Here is a 19,781-nt window from a genome sequence, read left to right as displayed (position 1 = left end):
CACATAATCCCTAACATCAGTAAATTCAGAAACATCAGACAGTTAAGATCTAATCACATTAAGCTCCACAGTTGGTTTTAAGGAGGTATATTGTTTAACAATAATTAAGTTATACAGATTTTCAGAAATAAAACAAAGGACAGAAACAAAGTTCTTGTGCTCTTTGTGAACTATGACAATGAATGTAATCAGTTACGTTCATAACTTATTCATTGCTAATGGCATGTAGTTCATGAGCAGTTTCCAAATTTATTGATTTGGCTTATAGAAACTAACAGCCTGTTAACAACATTTAAAAGAAAACTTACTGTATCTGGCATTTACATTACACACTGCACAGGAATTTTTTTTCTAATTTAAGATCTTGTTTCAAAATGCATACATTAACAACTACCAGAGATAACAGGATAACCATGCCCCTATATGACTAACAAAATTGACTTTAATCTAGAATACCTAAGTCTAAAAGTTTAAAATGTGCAAAATGACTTCAAAAACAACCTTAGTTTAAAAAAAAAAATCTAACAAGTATCAGGCCAAATAACTTAAGTTCCAAAGTACTTTATTAATGGTTCTATCATATAGGAAAGTATTCTGAAGAGAGAATTAACTAGGTTTTGATAAATGTATTACATATTTTATCCTGTAAAAGCAAAAGCTTAAAAAATGTTTACATTTATAATTAGATTTTACTTGAAAAAGGATTACAGAAAAATCATCACACCGTATTTAGTCACATTCTGTTAGTACAATCAACAATATCCTTTCTACTACTACTTAAAAGTTAAAGAATCTCACATATATTTATGACAATTTGTGAATAACCCACTGTGACTCAAATCAGATTTTCAGAGCTTAAGGAACCTTAGCTATCACAGTGGAACAGATGAAGAAACGCAGGACACAAAAGGTATTGAATTACTCGAGGTCACAAGCTGCATAGCAACCAAGCCAAAACTGTATTATCTAGTTCTCTGACTCCTAAACACTTTTTTATGTTACATCAAGCAGGGGAGGGACACCATCCTGCTGTTTTAAACTAAATCACAAAAGCAATTTCTATTAGTGACAGTTAACCTAAGACAAGCTGTTTGCAATATTCCAAACACAAATGAACTCAATAAACCCAAAATGTCCATTAATGGAGGATCGGAGGTATGAGAAAATTTACTGAAAATGTTAAATATTTTAAGAGATTTCTTTTACACTAGAAAAGTAATTTACTATTAAAAAATTCAATGGCAACCAAACATAAAAGCGACGTGAAAATATCTCGCTATCCATTTTTCAACTTTACCTTCATATACTGCTTAAAGATATCTGCAGCTGTATTCATCTCCACCACAGTATATACAATTAGCTTACAAAATGCTGCAAGTAAATTTCTCCTTTTGTGCAGAGCTTCAATTTTACTGGCTTCATCTTCCTGCTGACCATCTGGGGAAAAAGGTTTCCAACGTTAAGCCATCTGTATTTTACTTCAGCCTTATGCGTGTGTGTGTGTGCGTGCGCGTGCGTGTGTATGTGTGTGTGTGTGTGTGTATCAAATTCAATATAAAACATCTTTATTTTGGAGAATTTGAAAAATTAGGGAAAAAACATTTAAGTAAAATAAAAATTATAATCACTCAATATCTTCATGAATGACCAGCCCACTTATTCCAATACACAAAATTTTTGTGACGTCAAATCAGAAGGCTGTTTAGTGAACATGGAACAGGAACAAGTGGAGTGAGTGAGAGGAACTGATGTTTAGTGAAATCAGGCTAAGCTTGCCTAACACATTAATCTACTTCCCTAGCAGGATAGTTTGACGATGAGACCTGCATATTCAGTATCTGCTGGGTAAGGCTCTTTCTTCCCTAGGGGCAGACAACCTCAGAAATTCTCCTATCCCTTCTAAAGATGACCCCACCCAACCTCAAACCCAACTTTTATTGACAGATACTTCCTTTATACATATTACAGATATTCAGTTAGACTGGCCTAGAAACCATTCTGTCTTTTTAAGGTAACTTCACATATATCTGCTCTGATCCATTATGTGAGATCTTGATATTCAGTTATCAAAGGGACAAAATTATTTCCAAATTCACAGTTGAGAAAGCCGGATTACAGCCTCCAAGTATTGCCAAAGGATTTTCAAATTATTTGATACTGTGCATAAAATTGTAATGAAGCCTTTTACATAAAAAGCTATGCAAAGAATTTTCCTCCTGACAAATTTTACAAATGAAATTACTTACATAAAAATACTGTGTATAAAATAAGAACTCTTTTTAAACAAGTATTTATTTCACCCTGTCTCTGATAATCCTTGATAACTGCTAGTAAGTAAAAACCAAATTTTAAGAATAGGAATTTGTTTAAGACAGACCATCCGAAAAGTTTCTGTTATCAAAAGTGCCTATTCCAGAATGCCAAAGTCATTTGCTTAGACACCTAAAACGTACTGTTCATTCTTTTAAAAGAGTACACTGAACATACAAGCTAACTTTTTCTTAATGACTCTGTGATTATAATGGATTTCTATACAATATTGTTTCCAATCATTGTTTGGTACTGTTCTCAGGAACTAGAGGGATACAGACTTATTCCCCCTACAGACTAAGTTACCCAGATATTAAGAGTTTTTTGAGCCCTGATTTTTAGGTTTCTTCATTTCTTACTTATCAAAAATTAGCCACCGTTTTCTCTTGTGGGGATTAAAGAATGTTAGAGAAGTGTCTAACACACTGGGCCTTTCACAATGTCAGTTGCCATTATTATTATGTGTTGCCAGTGCCTCTAGAAGCATTCCCTGTTTTATTCTCCCCTTCTAGTCTGATGTGGGCTAACAAATCAAATAACCATGGGTCTACAATACCAGGGGTTAGATGAGTATGAAAAGCAATGGAAACTATCATATGCTGCTGGTGGGAGGATAAAAGAATAAAACCACTTTGGAAAATAATTTGGCAACTTGTGGTCAAGTTTAAGATGCACACAGACTATATAATCTAGCAATGCCACTCAGGTATACAGGCACACCTCGGAGATACTGCAGGTTTGATTAGACCACTGCAATAAAGGGAATACTACAATGAGTCACATGAATTTTTTGGTTTCCCAGTTCATATAAAAGTTCTGTTTACACTATACTGTAGTCTTACTAAGTGTGCAATAGCATTATGTCTAAAAACATGTACATATGTTAATTAAACACTTCATTGCTAAAAAAATGCTAATCATCTAAGCTTTCATGCGAGTTGTAGTAGTAACATCAAAGATCACTGATCACAGATCACCATGACAAATATAATAATGGAAAAGTTTGAAATGTTGCAAGAATTACCAAAAAAAAGACACAGAAACATGAAGAGAACAAATGCTGTTGGAAAAATGGCACCCATAGACATGTGTGAAGGGTTGTCACAAACCTTCAATTTGTAAAAATACACAGTATCTACGAAGTGCAATAAAAGGAGGTATGCCTGTACACTAGAAAAGCATTTGCACATGTGCTCAAGGAGATGAGTATAAGAACATTTTTGTAACACTATTTATAATAGGAGAAAAGATGGAAACAACCTAAATGTTCGTCAATATGAAAATGGATAAAGTGTGGTTAATTCATATCACATAATATTCAGCAGTCAGGATGAATAAGCTATAACCACATGTCAATACTGACAAATTTCACAAATAATGTTAACTCAAAAAAGCAAGATGAAAAATAAAATGTTCAACATGATACCATTTATGTGGAAGCTAGCAACAGAAAATAAACTATATATTGTTAAAAGATACATAAATTCCTAGTAAAATAAAATTAAAATGCAAAGGCATGATAAACAGCAAATTCAGGATAGCAGTTATCTCTAGGGAAAAAGAATAATGGGATGGGGAGGGATACAAACAAGGGCTTCTTTTGTATCTATCTATTCCTTTAAAAAACAAATCTGAAACAGAGCAAAATTTGACAAATGCTGGTGGTTGGTATATACAAATGTGTTACATTTTATTCTTTTCCATAGAACTGGAATACATTTCATTTTTAAAGTGGAAATAGAAAAACACGAAGTCCAAGGAGGTAAGACAAAGTGTAATTCCAGGAAGCTCCCAGAAAATTTAGGAGTATTGGCAAGCTTATTCTCATTCCTATTTCCTATGATCTAAATGAAGTTGAGGTAGTCCCCAACTAACAAAAGGGTTATAGACCAAAACCAATTTTGTATCAGTTTTGGGAATATAACTATGTTTTCCTATAGAAGTTTTTAAAACTCCTACTCATCTTTTAGGATCCATTTCTGATGTTAGCTTATTTCAATGGTGTTTTGACTCCTACAGAACAGTTAGAACTTCCTCTACATGCCCACAACACTTTGTACCTACCTCTATTACTTATCAAGTTACATTATAATTACTTGTTTTTAGATACGTCTTTTCCACTTGAATTGAATTCTTAAAGGAAAAGACCATGTCTCATTTTTTTTATATTCATAGCATCTAGTATACTGCCTGCTGACCAATAAATGTCAAATGAATGTTAAAAATAAAGTGTAACTAAACCAAGAGCTGAAAGTGAATGGTGGAAAATTCTAAGTATATAAACTTTAGTACATGGATTTTGATATCTGTTTTGGCTACTTAGGTTTCTCAATTCTGTTCTGGTTAAGTTTTTAATACTTGAGAACAAAGCTCTCTATTGATAAAAAATAAGCTACAAGCCATGTCTAGAATTATATATAGTTAAAGCTTTGCAGTGATGTGTCAGTTTATGTATGGACATACACATACTGATGTTATATATCCTTCAAGTTTAACTTCAAATTGGAAAAAAAAAAAAAAAAACACCCCAGAAGAAGTCACCAAATACTGTTTTTCCACGATTTCTTGTTCAAGTAAGGCATCTGTGTATGCAATTAGGGTGCGAAGAGTAACTTAACACTAGGCAAGGCTGGTTTGATTATTTACCTGTAACATTCTATACTGCCCCAGACTTCTACAGAAAAATTATGCTATGAAAGTATACAACAAAAAGGTCATTTATAGAAATACTTTATTCTGCTCTAATTACTTGAATATTGGTATTACCAATGATTAAGGGGAAAGAGAAGTAAATTTTGTTGAGTACCTACCTACTACATGCCCAGGCACTATACTAGTCACTTTGCTCAATTTAATTAACTTGTACAGTTCTGTAAGGTAGCTACAAATTAGAAAAACAAGCTCACAACTAGTGAGAAACAAAGATTTGATTCCAAAGCCTATACTCTGTGATACCACATTGTCTTTACAATGTTACAAGCAATGAACACAAATTGCACTGGAAAATGTACCTGTGTTTCACATTTTAAGAATAAAATATCAAACAGTAGTGTAACACTTTACATTGCTATTAATTAAATTTGATTTATAGTAGATACACAGATTTAACAAAAAGATGGCAATAAAATTACCTGCACTGTTATTGTCATCATCCTGTTCAATGAAGACATGATCCAGAATAAAGCTGAGCAACTCAGACTGCAATGAAGAATCAGGGGTGTAAACTAATGGCTCTAACATGTCACGCCCTCCTGACATAATCTGATGGCTGAAGATCATCAAAATATCACATAGAATAGTGAAGGCCTAGTATAAAACAAAATTTTAAAAAAATTAAAAAAAAGGATAGCATGCCATAAACCAAATTTTCTCACGAACTGCCACAAGTAACTTACATATTTAATGTGGAAATAAAATCCAACTTTCTATATTTGAAACTCACAAGAAAAAGCCATGTCTAGTATTTTCCTAAGATTTTAAAGGTGAAGAGTGTAATTTTTCAACAATAACTACTGATATTTGCATTGTGATTTACTAACTGCAAGATAATTTCACAAATATTCTTTTTAGTTTTCAGCAATTTTCTTTTAATTTTTTAAGTGATTTGTACAATATGTTAACATCATCAAAACATGCAATCAGGACTCAATCTCAGGTTTTCTGACTCCAAACCCCACCCTTTACACTACACCACAATGTCTCATGGTATACATTCTCAAATATCAAATAATGTATAAACCTGGTACCATTCTTTTCTTCTATGGAAGAAAAACACTTATACCTTGCAAGAAGATGAATATCTCCTAGAAGATCTCTTAGAAGAGAGATCACAAAATCTATAGGACTTTTTAAGCACTCTCATTGTCAGTATATGTGATGATTAAGTAAAAAAACATAACCAAGTGTGGGTCTGCTTACTAATCATCAGGCAAACCTGACAGTATAATAAACATAAGGCTGAAGTGGGACTTCCCTGGTGGTCCAGTGGCTAAGACTCCATGCTCCCAATGCAGGGGGTCTGGGTTCGATCCCTGGTCAGGGAACTAGATCCTGCATGTCGCAACTAAGAGTTCGTATGCCACAACTAAAGATCCCACGTGACACAACTAAGACCTGGCACAGCTAAATAAATAAATAAACAAACAAACAAATAAATAAATAAAGCAATAAAGCTGAAGTTATATCTTTTTATTTTTGGATGAAGTTATATCTTGAGGAGCTTTATAAAAACTCTGCCAGGAGTTTTAAATAGAGTCAAACACTGGTAAAGGTAGTCAGAAGGTAACTGGAAAAAATTTAATTATTTGTTGGGAAGGGATAAGGAAAATAAAATTTTGTGATCACAAAGTCAACAGAAAATTACATTTAATGGAAGACTACTACTAGAAGGACAGATTATAATATAGAGCTCAAAGCAGATTTTAATAATAGCTTTGCCTTTTTGGAACTAACCACATTTATTTTTTCTCTATGCTTTTACCTCTTCTTTTGGTCTCTTCCTCTCATTTTACTACTATAGTAATAATTTATACCTATCAAGATATCTGAGTTTACAAAAGCTTTTGCAACATACACAGTAACGATACACAGTGATAAGCATGGTGACATTTACTAATTAGGTGAACTGACAGGTCTTGTGAGCTAACCAGGACATATTCCTGGAAGCTGTTAGGAAGACTAATACACAGGCTATTTAATGACCAAATAATTAATCTCCAAGGCCTGAACAACAGATTATATATAAAGGAGATTACACACAATAACCCATAAGGAATTATGTGCTAACACTGTAAGAAATATGGAATATTAAGCTGAGTATCTTGGTGGCCTATGAAAATATATCAAGTAATACTTCATATATTAAGTTTGGATCAGTGTATACTTCATTGAAATCCTATTCTAAGACATTAACTATAAACTCATTTTACTACCTTCTGAAAGTTTGTGCCTCTTATCTGAATTGTAGAGAAGAAAATGTCCCAAGTCCTTTATTGTTACAGTTCAAAACTAAATAGGCTCTTGGTCCCAGGATCAGAAGTTATTTTACAGATGGGAAAACTACCCATGGCACCAAGTAACAATGTATTTCCAGATTGAGAAGCTTGGCAGCAATGGAATCAAGAGGGCATATGTGGTGGGAAGGTAACACTCTGAAGACGGAAGTGATTAAAATTTTTATTTCAAAGTCCACACAAGAAAAAATAACCCACACAATCGGGATGGGCAGGAATGCCAACATCTGATAATACTCTCAGAGATAACAAAACCAGATGGACCTTTCCTCCCTGAGGCATACCTGTTATACTTGTTGCTTTCAGGAATAATTTATGTAACTGCATACACCTACTTTGTATATATGGGTCTGTTTACCATGTGTGGCATAAAGAAACAATAACACAGAATAACTGCAACATGAGGGTAATCTATAATGCTCCACATGGAATTAATGTTAATCTATTTTTTGAGCATGGTATATATACAGATACAAGATATTTCTACTTTGCCCAATTTCAGTATTTCTTAAATTTTCTATATTAGTTCAGATATTTATTCAGGGTTGCTTACAAAAGACTGCTATCTATAGTAATTACTAACCTGTTCTTTAACGGTGGTATTCACGTTGGTCAGGTAATGCTGACATATCTGACAGAATACCCTCATCTGTTTCTTTAAACGCAGCAAGTCCTCCTTGAAAAAATTTAACATGAGCATTTTAAAATACTGTATTAAAAACTCATTCAGTATTTAAGATATTTTAAATTACATAAAACATCACCATATATTTAACTATGTTAACTCTGCTTGTACATTAGATTTAAATTCTTTATTATTTATCAAAAAGGAAAACAAAAACCACTTTTAAAATCTCAACAAATTGCAGCCTTAAAAACACCAGGTATATTCATGATAATTAGCTGACATTTAAAAATACTGTTTATATCATCTTTAACTCAGCCTTTTTCAATTTCCATTTCTCTGTTCATTCTGTAATACATTTAATTTACTATGTACTTAATATTGTAGGCCTAGTACTTAAAAATCCTCAGACTATTAGTACATGCATATCATTAATGAATATATAAATACTGGTAGTGTAGTAAATATATGTTTTCACAAAGCTGAGTGTTAGAATATTCACTCAAAGCCAAATATCATCACATAGAAAAAGCATCTGTATATAAGAATAAAATTTTATCAAAAAAAAAAAAATACCAGGTATATTAACGGATAATATCCTACGTGATCTGGGTCCTTTAGAATGAGAAAACTTATATGACTATATATGGCTATCCATATAAATCCACTACCTCAGAATGCTTAACAAGTAAAGATTTATGTTCCATCCTCGCTTTGTAATTTGATGGGTGGCCGACTGATGAATGGAATAAAATAAATGATAAAAAAGGGACAGCATGTTTCATTTTTCATTTGTAGGATAGTGGTTGTGCTTTTTAAAAACAGAGAGGGACCAAAGAAAAATTAGTTTTGTGGTACTACTCCACTTAAGAAAAAAAAATTTTAAGTGTCTCATAAACCTACACTAAAAGGATGAATCTTTTTTTTCTTTTTCTAAATTTTTTTTAGAATTTTTTTTCTTTTTCTAAATATTTACACCAGTTAATTTAAAATAGAAAACTACTTTATAAAGATCAACCACACTAATTTATTTAAGGCATAACCTCTGGCCCGTCTCCTGATACTGGATGCCAAACGATAGACTATCAGTACACATTTGGTATATGTAATAGACAAGTTAAATAAAAACAGGTTTAACTTAGAGATTGATTTGGTGAAGAAAACTCAACCAAGCTTCAGTAGAAATAATTTTTGCATTTAATAACCATTTTTACCCTCTTTCCTCTACTAAAAGTATTACCTTTTTTCCCATGTTAATTTTTAACTCAATGCTTTTGATTTAGGTGAGCAATCATATTTGCTAATACAGTCACTGTTCCTACTACAAGCTTGATATTGAATTAAACTTTTTGGGTGTCTGACAAAAAATACACTATTTTAACAACAGTACTACATTGTCTTTTCAAGGGGGAAAATATCCATTTGTAGATATAATTGCATCTTGTGCTTAAAAACCTCAAAAAAATTCTAAAATTATTCTGTGATTTTATGCAAAACAAACTGATTATCAAGAGGATTCCTTTTTGAGGAAAATAACTATGAACAGCTAATTCTATAGCTTACAGAAATTACTTAATATTTATAAAAATGTGCCCAAATAATATTTAAGGCAACATCTACTACTACAAGTACGAAGTTTAAGTTTCTAATTTACAAATGAAAAAGGCAGTACTGTTTAGTTCAATTACTAAACACATCAAGGATTACCATTACAGATAAAAATTCGAAAGTTCTATGACCTAGTAGCTGGCACATTACACTCAACCAGAAAGTGATTTATCATGAATTTGGAACATCAGTACAGAGATCCTGAGTATGAATAAGGAGATCCCAAAACAATACAAGGCATAAGATCTAGGGACAGGTGGTTTGTAATAATTAATTTATACAACCCAATAGCTGTATCTTTAAGTTTCAAAGGCTCTTGGTCATGATTTACAAAATCTGTAGTTCTTTATGTACCCAGCACTTTTGAGAATGATATGGAAATCCATAAATTATGCCACGTAGAAATGTGATTTTTAAAATTTAGAATCATACCCTAAACAAAACATATTATGTTCTTTCACTGAATATACATCAAACTACAAATAACTGTTTTTAAAAGTACACATGCCTAAATAGTAGATTAGAAATAATCAAGATTTTATTGAAATGTCTTATGTTTAAGTTTGGTGAAAAGTTAATGCTATTTAATAAAGACGCCACTGAACCACCACAAACCTTTGTAGAGCTGCTTTCAGTTATCTTTGCAAGCTGCCAAAGGATTACATAGTGAGTGCATTGCAGTGCGTGAATAACAATCTATAAAAGAACAAAGAGAACACAGTTAAATTTTAAAAGTCACAAGTCTTCTTTCTCAAAGTTAAATATGTAACATGTAAATAAATAAAAACCTGTTCAGGCATGTCTCCATTTTCAATTCCGGTTTTCAATAGTTTGTAATTACAAGCAAACAAATCCCACTTTGAAAGATCATGGGCACTGTAAAAAAGAATTAAGTTACATTAAAAAGTTAAGCTTAATCACATTTGTTCTGGACTTGACTGTTAACAGAATACTATTAAAGTAAAATGTAGTAAACTTTCTAACATGCGCCCAACAAGAACAACAAAAAAAATGTGTATTTTTAAAAAGTATATTAGTTGATAATTTGTTGTTCCCCAATTCACAACATGACTCTATCAAGTACTTTTTTCCCAAAAGCACAAGAAATCCAGCAAAAAATTTGACACTATAATCCCAAAACATGCAAGTTGGTTCTGATTTTGCTACAGTTTTAAGAAATCAGAAACTTTAAGATTCAACTTACTTATGAAAAGCAGTGATTCTCTTCAATGTTGACAATACCTGATATGCATCATCTTCATCAGGTTCTTCACCCTATGAATGTTAATTATATCATATTAAACATTAATAACCACAAAAGTGAAAAATCTTAGGCTATCACACTGGTGATTTCCACACCTTGAAAATAAAGAATAACCTAATTAAAAACCACAAAATAACTCTGTCATTCAATACTTAGACCTGGCCAAATTTAAAGCAAGGTGGCCAGAATAATGGGTCAACACAGAGTTGTTATAACGGATACATTATACCCAAGAGAGAAAAACTGAATGACATTCTCCTTTTTTCCTTTAAGTGATCGTGACACAAAACAATGAAGACATCTACTCTTTCACCGTAATAAATGCATTGGGACAATAAAGAGAAATATATTAGAGGACAAGCAAGAGATCATAAAAGATAATACCTAAAGGACAAAATCTACTAAGTAAATGAAACATAGTGCTCAAGAAAGATATATCAGACCAATTAAAATTAATTTGGAAAAAATCCTCTGCATAAGGACTAGATATACTAATCCTTTTTCTGGGTATCAACTTTCCAATTTAGAGTAACTTAAGTTTTTGAAAATTTTATGAGTCTCACTATAAGAAACTTACAAATTTTAAAAAATACTATCGAACTTACTGTATTAAACCCCAGGTCTCTCAAAAAAATGCTTGTTTTTCACCATCAATTTTTATACAAGGTAAGTAATTAAACTTAATTAACAAACCATAGCTTGATTTTAAATTAACTTGTCCTAATCAGAATCATATCCGGCTAAGAGTAGAGCCATTACAATTTTTAAGAATGTGATCATTGTACATCAACATATTTGCACAAACCTCCAATTAAGCAAAACATAGTAAGCATGAAATGTTATACACAGAAATAAGAAAGTTTAAGAAGTAACTGCTAAACAAAATAACTGGAAATTACAAAAGTCCATATCATTTTTGCAGCATTAATGACCAAAGTGATGTGGAAAAGGCTAAATGCATTAATTTGAGAATCACAACTTTTTACTTTATGCAAATCAATTAACCTGTTAAGTGTACCTTTCCAGAAAAGATAAAAATCACAATAAAAATACAAGTGTATTTGACTACCACACTTAAGCCTCTTTGGAAATACAACAGAACAACAAAACAACAAAATCGACAGTGGCTATAATTTATCAAGGCTTTATAATATAAAAGACCATAAATAAACTTCCAAAATGTTAAGAAACACCCCAATTTTTGAGGTTACATGGCCACAGTCTAGCTCAACTTTTCTGTTCTGTTAACACCCTGTTCCGTAACAGCCTCTTGTTCAACTAAACCCTGGAAACTTCCCAGATCATTTCTTTAAATTAAAAAAAGGGGAAAGATGTTAGCTTTGCTTTCACCTTCTCTTAGTCGCAGATTCTTGCCACCTTCCTATTTTGGTGGATGAATAATTGTATCACGATGAATCATAGAACAGAAAGTCTGAATGACTTTTCAACATACTGCTAGGGATTATCACCAAGACTGGTGACTAATTTGGTTCCGGGGGGTGGGGTGGGGGGTGCGCAGTGGGGCACAGCTGACAAAATACTTGTAATATATACCTCTTGCAGAAAATCTTCAAGAAGCCGGTTAAATTTATCAGCCAACTCGTCTATCAGTTGACTTCTTGAAATATCTACTCTGTTGAAAATTGTGAACTCTTCATTACAGAGTGCGTGATAAGTTTTAGAACACGCTTCCAAAACATCAGTATCTGTGTGCTTCTCTACAATATTCCGGATCTGTCGTAATAAGGCATCCAAATGCTGCAAAATCAAAGTTTTCTTCATTAAAACTAAGGTATATATGATAGGCATAAAATGACTACACAACCGGGATGAAAAGCTTCAAACACAGTAACTTTACAACCAGTAGGGCATACATTAAGTTCTTCTAGTCATAATAAATGCACTGACCCACCCAAACTTATTTCCCCAACTTCAACGGGAATAATATTACCTATCTCACAGGGCCTTGGTGAGATGTTAATACACATAAATACATATGTTCCTGGAACACAGTAAATGTATTCAATGGATATTAGCTGCTTTCATTTTGCAATTGTTATTATCCAGTTACCCACCCCTAATCTCCATAAATGATCAGTGATATAGTCACATAATGGCTAGCAATGATGGTACGGATATGGGCATGAATCAAAGGGAAACCTCATTAGTGCCATTCTCTAAATCCACCTTATCTAAAATATATATGGCATACAAGATACAGGTTTCCTTTTACATTAAAAGTTACAAAAACATATTTCAAAAAATATAAATAAACAATATGATGGGATGAACTAAGTTAACAATTTTTCTTCAACGTTTTTTATACACAGAAACACCATACCTTTTCTAATCGTCCAGTGGTATATATTTCCAAATCAAAGTATTGTGGCAACTGCAACAAGTTAGTCACCTTTTCAGCATCTACAGAGTACTTCGAAATAAAAAAAAGAAAGAAAATCATGTCAAAGACATCACAATAATGGTAAGTAAATATTATGGTAAGTGCAAAATTCTGTGTGGCACTTCCAAACAAAACTTGTAATTTCTTAGTAACACTCCTGATACTGACACAAACTTACTTTAGCTAATAACTGAGGAAGGGCCACAGCAAAAAGTTCAGTGATTTTTGTCCTGTCATCCAACTGGGTCTTCTTCTCCTTTGCTGTTAGCACCTAAGGTAACACAACAAAGTTTCCAAGTATTTATTAATAAGCCCACTGACACTGTTAGGTGCTCAACTTTAAGTTAAGATATCCAAAATAAGTAATGAAATGACATTTTAAATGATGGATACAAGAATTTCTACTATAAAACTTGAAACCCAAAAGTAACAAAGAGAATAGCTTGCACATTATATTTTTAAAAAATAGCAACACTCTGAATAGGTCTAGAGACAAAATCAATACCCAGTTAGATTAACTAACTCTACCTTTGGATGAAAGGAGAAGCAGTTAGGAAATGTAGTTTAGGAGCTTATATAATAATAGGATTGAGTAGGATTTCAGTCTACTATAAGTTGTGCCATGATCCATGAGTTATGAATTCAACATAAGTAACGACCAGCAATTAGAAAAACAAGAAAAAAAAAACCACGAAAAAATAGAATGCATCACATAAGTTGCAGTATTGTTTGATGAAATTGTTTCAGTTATACACAAACACATATATATAGATGTGTACTAGGTCACAATATAAAAATGTATTTTTGTGCTTCACAAAGTTTGAAAGCCTGTGCAACTTTGGTCTACAATACAAATATATGTGAACTTTGAAATAATGCATTAAAATCAAATCCCAGGAAATAGGAATTTCCCCCATTTTAATGAATGATTATCCTGTTTTTATTTCTAACTTTTATTAAAAGAAAAAGAAAGCAAATCTATAAATAAACCAAAACAGACAAATACACCATTCTAAAATGTTGCACAACATGCGGTCTTAAAGGCAGGGACTGTCAACCACTGTATCTCCTGTAGTTACTGTCAACCACTGCATCTCCTGTAGTTAACTAACAAAGTATCTTATGGAAGGAACATGGATTTCGCAAATTGCTAATGCTTTAAAATTTACTTCTAACACATATTTATAAGCAAAGATCGCCTGAAAAATAAAATTTAAGATTCAAAAATTTGATTATATGGTTACAAATAAGAACTTTAAAAAAGATATTGAAAAAGAGACATATAATTTAGAATACTGAAAATATGCTGGCATACCCTTTTTCCTGTCCCTCTCCCCACAGGAGGATGACATTCAGCAGCTTGTCTAATGGTACAAAGCATTATTTCAATCAGAGCACTCTCTTGTCTGTCCGTTAGCGCTGAAAAAAAAAATCAGAAAGTTAACCTATTTCTTTTCTTTATATGCCATTTATAATATTACATAACAGTTCCTTCTGCCTGTGACAGAATCTGACCTAATGTACTAAAGAAAATCCCATTACTATATCACAAAAAGGATCAGAACAAGTTAAACCTTCCTAAGCATTACAAATCTGTAAAACACTGCTCCACAATTTGAGAAATGAAAATATGAACAGATACAAAAAAATAAAATATAATAAAACAAAATAAGGAATATTGACAGCAACTACATCTTTCTACATAATATTCATGTGTACGAAAACAAAATTATTCAAAGACTTTGAATCATTATTTTAATGCTAAAAGATAAAGAAATGGAATAAGTAAACTCTATTTTCAAAATTATCTAACAACAAAAATACCATAATTAAACATCCTTACCTTCCTCTCCACTAAGTGGCTCCTCCAGCAACAAGCTATTCATACATTCCCAGTCTTTCAGCAGCTCAGTAGCACAGTCCCACATGCTATCCACAAGGTACGCCGCGTGCTCATGTAACTAAAATTTAAAAAGAGCAATGTGCTCTTAGACAAATATCATACTAGCCTTAATCAAAAGAATGGAAGCTTTATTGGCACCACGTGCAAACTCAAACAACAATTTGTTTTTTGAGGTCAAATGGAAGAAAGGACAGAGAAGAACTGCCTTAGCTTTGCTATGTATAAGTAAACCCTGCTAGGTAGTAACGTTTCTCACAATAATCATTAAATCATTCACATGAAAATTATTTTTGAAGAGACTATATACATGCATATTTAGTACCTGACTCAATACAGTCATCCTTCTGTATCTAAGGAGGATTGGTTCCAGGACCCCTCGTCAGATTCTCCGAGGATGCTCAAGTTCCTTATATAAAATGGTGTAGTATCTGCACATAACCTACACTCATCCTTCCATATACTTTAAATCATCTCTAGATTACTTATAATACCTAATACAATGTAAATGCTATGTAAATAGTTGCCAGTATATGGCAAATTCAAGTTTCGCTTCTTGGAACTTTCCGGAATTTTTCAAAAAATATTTTCAACCCACTGTTGGTTGAATCCCCTGTTGGTTGAATCCACAGATGCAGAACCCACAGATATAGGGGGCCAACTGTATTACACGGGTGAACTACTCTCAGTTATAAAATATACTACGAATTTACTGTAACTTAATGGGAGTTGTAACGATTACTTAAAATACAAAATACATGATTACTTATCAATTCAATATATAACTAAATCATTTCTCTTCATTCTGTGAAGCTTAAAAAGGTTCTACAGCTTCCCAACTCATTTTAGGGGACAAGCATTACCATGATACCAAAACCCATCAAAGACATTACAATTAAATATATATATATACCAACACCCCACATGAACATGGAGGAAATGTTCTCAAAAAATTTGCAAACTAAAACCAGCAATATATAAAAAGTATAACAGATCATGACCAAGTAGGGGTTATCCTAGGAATGCAAGGTTGATTCAACATTCAAAACAACAATCAACATAATTCATCACATTAATGTAATGAAAGATAAAATAATCATCTCAAGGGATGAAGAAAAAAAGCATTGGACAGAATTCAACATCCGTTCATGATAAAACGTCTCAGCACCCACACACCTATGGATAATTAATCTTCGACAAAGGAGACAAGAATATACAATGGGGAAGAGACAGTCTCTTCAGCAAGTGGTGTTGGGAAAGCTAGACAGCCACATGTAAATCAATGAAGCTAGAACACACCCTCACACCATACACAAAAATAAACTCAAAATGGCTTAAAGACTTAAATATAAGACAAGACACCATAAAACTCCTAGAAGAGAAACACAGGCAAAACATTCTGACATAAATCGCACCAATGTTTCAGTCTCCTAAGGCAATAGGAATAAAAGTAAAAATAAACAACGGGACCTAATCAAACTTATAAGCTTTTGCAAGCAAAGGAACCCATAAACAAAACAAAAAGACATCCTACAGACTGGGAGAAAATATTAGCAAATGATGCGACTGAAAAGGGCTTAATTTCCAAAATATACAAACAGTTCATACAACTCAATATCAAACAAACAACCCAATCAAAAAATGGGTGGAAGACCTAAATAGACATTTCTCCAAAGAAGACATACAGATGGCCAATAGGCACATGAAAAGATGTTCAACATCGTTAATTATTAGAGAAATGCAAATCAAAACTACAATGAGGTATCCCCTCACATCAGTAAGAATGGCCATCATTAAAAAGTCTACAAATAATAAATGCTGGAGAGGGTGGGGAGAAAAGGGATCCCTCTTAACACTGTTGGTGGGAATGTAAACTGGTGCAGCCACTATGTAAAACAGTATGGAGGTTCCTCAAAAGACTAAAAATAGAGTTGCCATGTGATCCAGCAATTCCACTCCTGGGCATATACCCAGACAAAACTATAATTTGAAAAGATACATGCACCCCTATGTTCATAGCAGCACTATTTACAATAGCAAAGACATGGAAACAACCTAAATGTCCACTGACAGATGAATGGATAAAGAAGATGTGGTATCAACAGATGAATGGATAAAGAAGATGTGGTACATATATACAATGGAATATTACTCAGCCATAAAAAGAAACAAAATTGAGTTATTTGTAGTGAGGTGGATGGACCTAGAGTCTGTCATACAGAGTGAAGTAAGTCAGAAAGAGAAAAGCAAATACAGTATGCTAACACATATATATGGAATCTAAGGGGGAAAAAAAGGTCATGAAGAACCTAGGGGCAGGACGGGAATAAAGACGCAGACCTACTAGAGAATGGACTTGAGGACACGAGGAGGGGGAAGGGTAAGCTGGGACAAAGTGAGAGAGTGGCAAGGACATATATACACTGCCAAATGTAAAACCGATACCTAGTGGGAAGCGGCCGCATAGCACAGGGAATCAGCTCGGTGCTTTGTGACCACGTAGAGGGGGTGTGATAGGGAGGGTGGGAGGGAGGGAGATGCAAGAGGGAAGAGGTATGGGGATATATGTATAGCTGATTCACTTTGTTATAAAGCAGAAACTAACACACTATTGTAAAGCAATTATACTCCAATAAAGATGTTAAAAAAAAAAAAAAAGACTCCACGCTTCCACTGCAGGGGGCATGGGTTCGATCCCTGGTCAGGAAACTAAGATCCTGCAAGCCCTGTGGGGCAGCCCAAAAAAAAAAAAAAAAAAGAGAGAAAGATATGTGTGTGTGTGTGTGTGTGTGTGTGTATACACACATACATACAATGGAATATTACTCAGTCACAAAAAAGAACAACATAATGCCATTTGCAGCAACATGGATGGACCTAGAGATTATCATACTAAGCAAAGTCAGTCAGAAAGAGAAAGACAAATACCATATGATATCACTTATATGTGGAATCTAAAATACGACCCAAATGAACGTATCTGTGAAACAAAAACAGACTTACAGATATAGAGAACAGGCTTGTGGTTGCCAAGGGGGAGGGGAGGTGGGGGAGAGGAGGGAGGGAAGGACTGGGAGTCTGGGATATTAGCAGATGCAAACTATTATGTATAAAATGGATAAACAACAAGGTCCTACTACAGCAAGGGAACTATATTCAGTATCCTGTGATAAACCATAACAAAAAAATATGAAGAAGAATATACATATGTATAACTGAGTCACTTTGCTGCAGAGGAGAAATTAAACACAGCACTATAAATCAACTGTATTTCAATAAAATTTAAAAAAAACTTCTCGGGCTTCCCTGGTGGCGCAGTGGTTGAGAATCTGCCTGCCAATGCAGGGGGCACGGGTTCGAGCCCTGGTCTGGGAAGATCCCACATGCCGCGGAGCAACTAGGCCCGTGAGCCACAACTACTGAGCCTGCGCGTCTGGAGCCTGTGCTCCGCAACAAGAGAGGCCGCGACAGTGAGAGGCCCACGCACCGCGATGAAGAGTGGCCCCCGCTCGCCACAACTAGAGAAAGCCCTCGCACAGAAACGAAGACCCAACACAGCCAAAAATAAATAAATAAAACTTCTCAGCAAAAAAAGGTATAGGAGGAAACATCCTCCATATAATAGGTAGCTACACAACACCTATAACTAACAACGTAATTAATGTTGAAATATTGGATGCTTTTCCCCTAAGATCAGGAACAATCCAAAGCTATCCACTCTCACCACTTCTATTCAACATTCTACTGGATGTCCTAGCCAGTACAGTAAGGCTGGGGAAAAAATGGCATAAATGTAGGAAAGGAAGAAGTAAAATCATCATTATTTGCAAATGAGTTGATTGTATATTATAGAAAATACTAAGAATTTTATTAAAAGCTTACTTTAAAAAGTGAATTTAGCAAAATTGCAGATAAGAGGTCAATATGCAAAAACCAACTGTATTTCTATATATAGAAACAATTAGAAAATCTAATTAAAAGGCCCTAACACTGATTAAATAATACACATATACTAAAAATGTATGTTGGGCCCTCTCAAATTCTGGTGAACAGGTAGGTTTTCAACCTAACGGAGACCTAAAAGAGCTGATGTTAAATGTAAATCTGTATCTGCAACAACAATAATAACCACAGGTACCAAATATTGAGAACTAACAAAATGCTAGGTCTGTGCTAATAGTTTTACATGGATTATCTCGGCGTTATCTAAGAAATTATTATCCACATTTTTATAAGGAAAATGGGCTTAGAAAGATTAAGTAACTGAATCAAGGTTATACAAATAATAAGTAGGGAAGCCCAATCGGTAATCAGGTCTTTCTGGCTCCAAAATTCATGCTCTTAGCACTACATATAAATATACTATTTGAGTATCTTACTAACATAGAAAAAAATTTTTTTTGGTGTGGAATTGGTAGAACTCTATTTTATCCAACACTCGTGATATTTGGAAGATTTTAAGATTTACATCATTTGAACCCCACCTCCAAATTGTTTTGAACATAAGTATAACATGAACAACATCAACTAACCTCACTTTCCAGAAAGAAAAAAACCAATGTCTTAACAAGGTTGGCATTTGGACCTTGTCGTCCCCTTCTTTTCATCATTCCATCCTCCTCTGGATCTCGACGACTGAAGAGCCTATGATAAATGCAAAA

The 19,781-nt window shown here is 33.5% G+C and overlaps 1 protein-coding gene across 3 annotated transcripts in view; it reads right to left on the bottom strand.

The window, feature by feature from the left end:
* STAG2 (STAG2 cohesin complex component) overlaps positions 1 to 19,781 on the bottom strand; it is a 116,746-nt gene that overhangs the window by 21,199 nt on the left and 75,766 nt on the right. For all 3 annotated transcript variants that reach the window (XM_068532751.1, XM_068532753.1, XM_068532752.1), the window contains exons 14-25: positions 19,653 to 19,764; positions 15,064 to 15,181; positions 14,536 to 14,639; positions 13,399 to 13,491; positions 13,161 to 13,250; positions 12,374 to 12,577; positions 10,760 to 10,830; positions 10,344 to 10,431; positions 10,171 to 10,251; positions 7,906 to 7,998; positions 5,442 to 5,616; positions 1,298 to 1,437 (exon numbers count right to left, since the gene is read on the bottom strand). In XM_068532751.1, the coding sequence (XP_068388852.1) occupies positions 1,298 to 1,437; positions 5,442 to 5,616; positions 7,906 to 7,998; positions 10,171 to 10,251; positions 10,344 to 10,431; positions 10,760 to 10,830; positions 12,374 to 12,577; positions 13,161 to 13,250; positions 13,399 to 13,491; positions 14,536 to 14,639; positions 15,064 to 15,181; positions 19,653 to 19,764 (1,369 nt within the window). The remainder of the gene's footprint in view (positions 1 to 1,297; positions 1,438 to 5,441; positions 5,617 to 7,905; positions 7,999 to 10,170; positions 10,252 to 10,343; positions 10,432 to 10,759; positions 10,831 to 12,373; positions 12,578 to 13,160; positions 13,251 to 13,398; positions 13,492 to 14,535; positions 14,640 to 15,063; positions 15,182 to 19,652; positions 19,765 to 19,781) is intronic.

Source organism: Eschrichtius robustus, chromosome X (assembly GCF_028021215.1).
Source record: "Eschrichtius robustus isolate mEscRob2 chromosome X, mEscRob2.pri, whole genome shotgun sequence".
Classification (NCBI taxonomy): Eukaryota; Metazoa; Chordata; class Mammalia; order Artiodactyla; family Eschrichtiidae; genus Eschrichtius; species Eschrichtius robustus.
The sequence above is the reverse complement of the archived record's forward strand: the minus strand, read 5'-3'. Positions and strand labels throughout refer to the sequence as shown.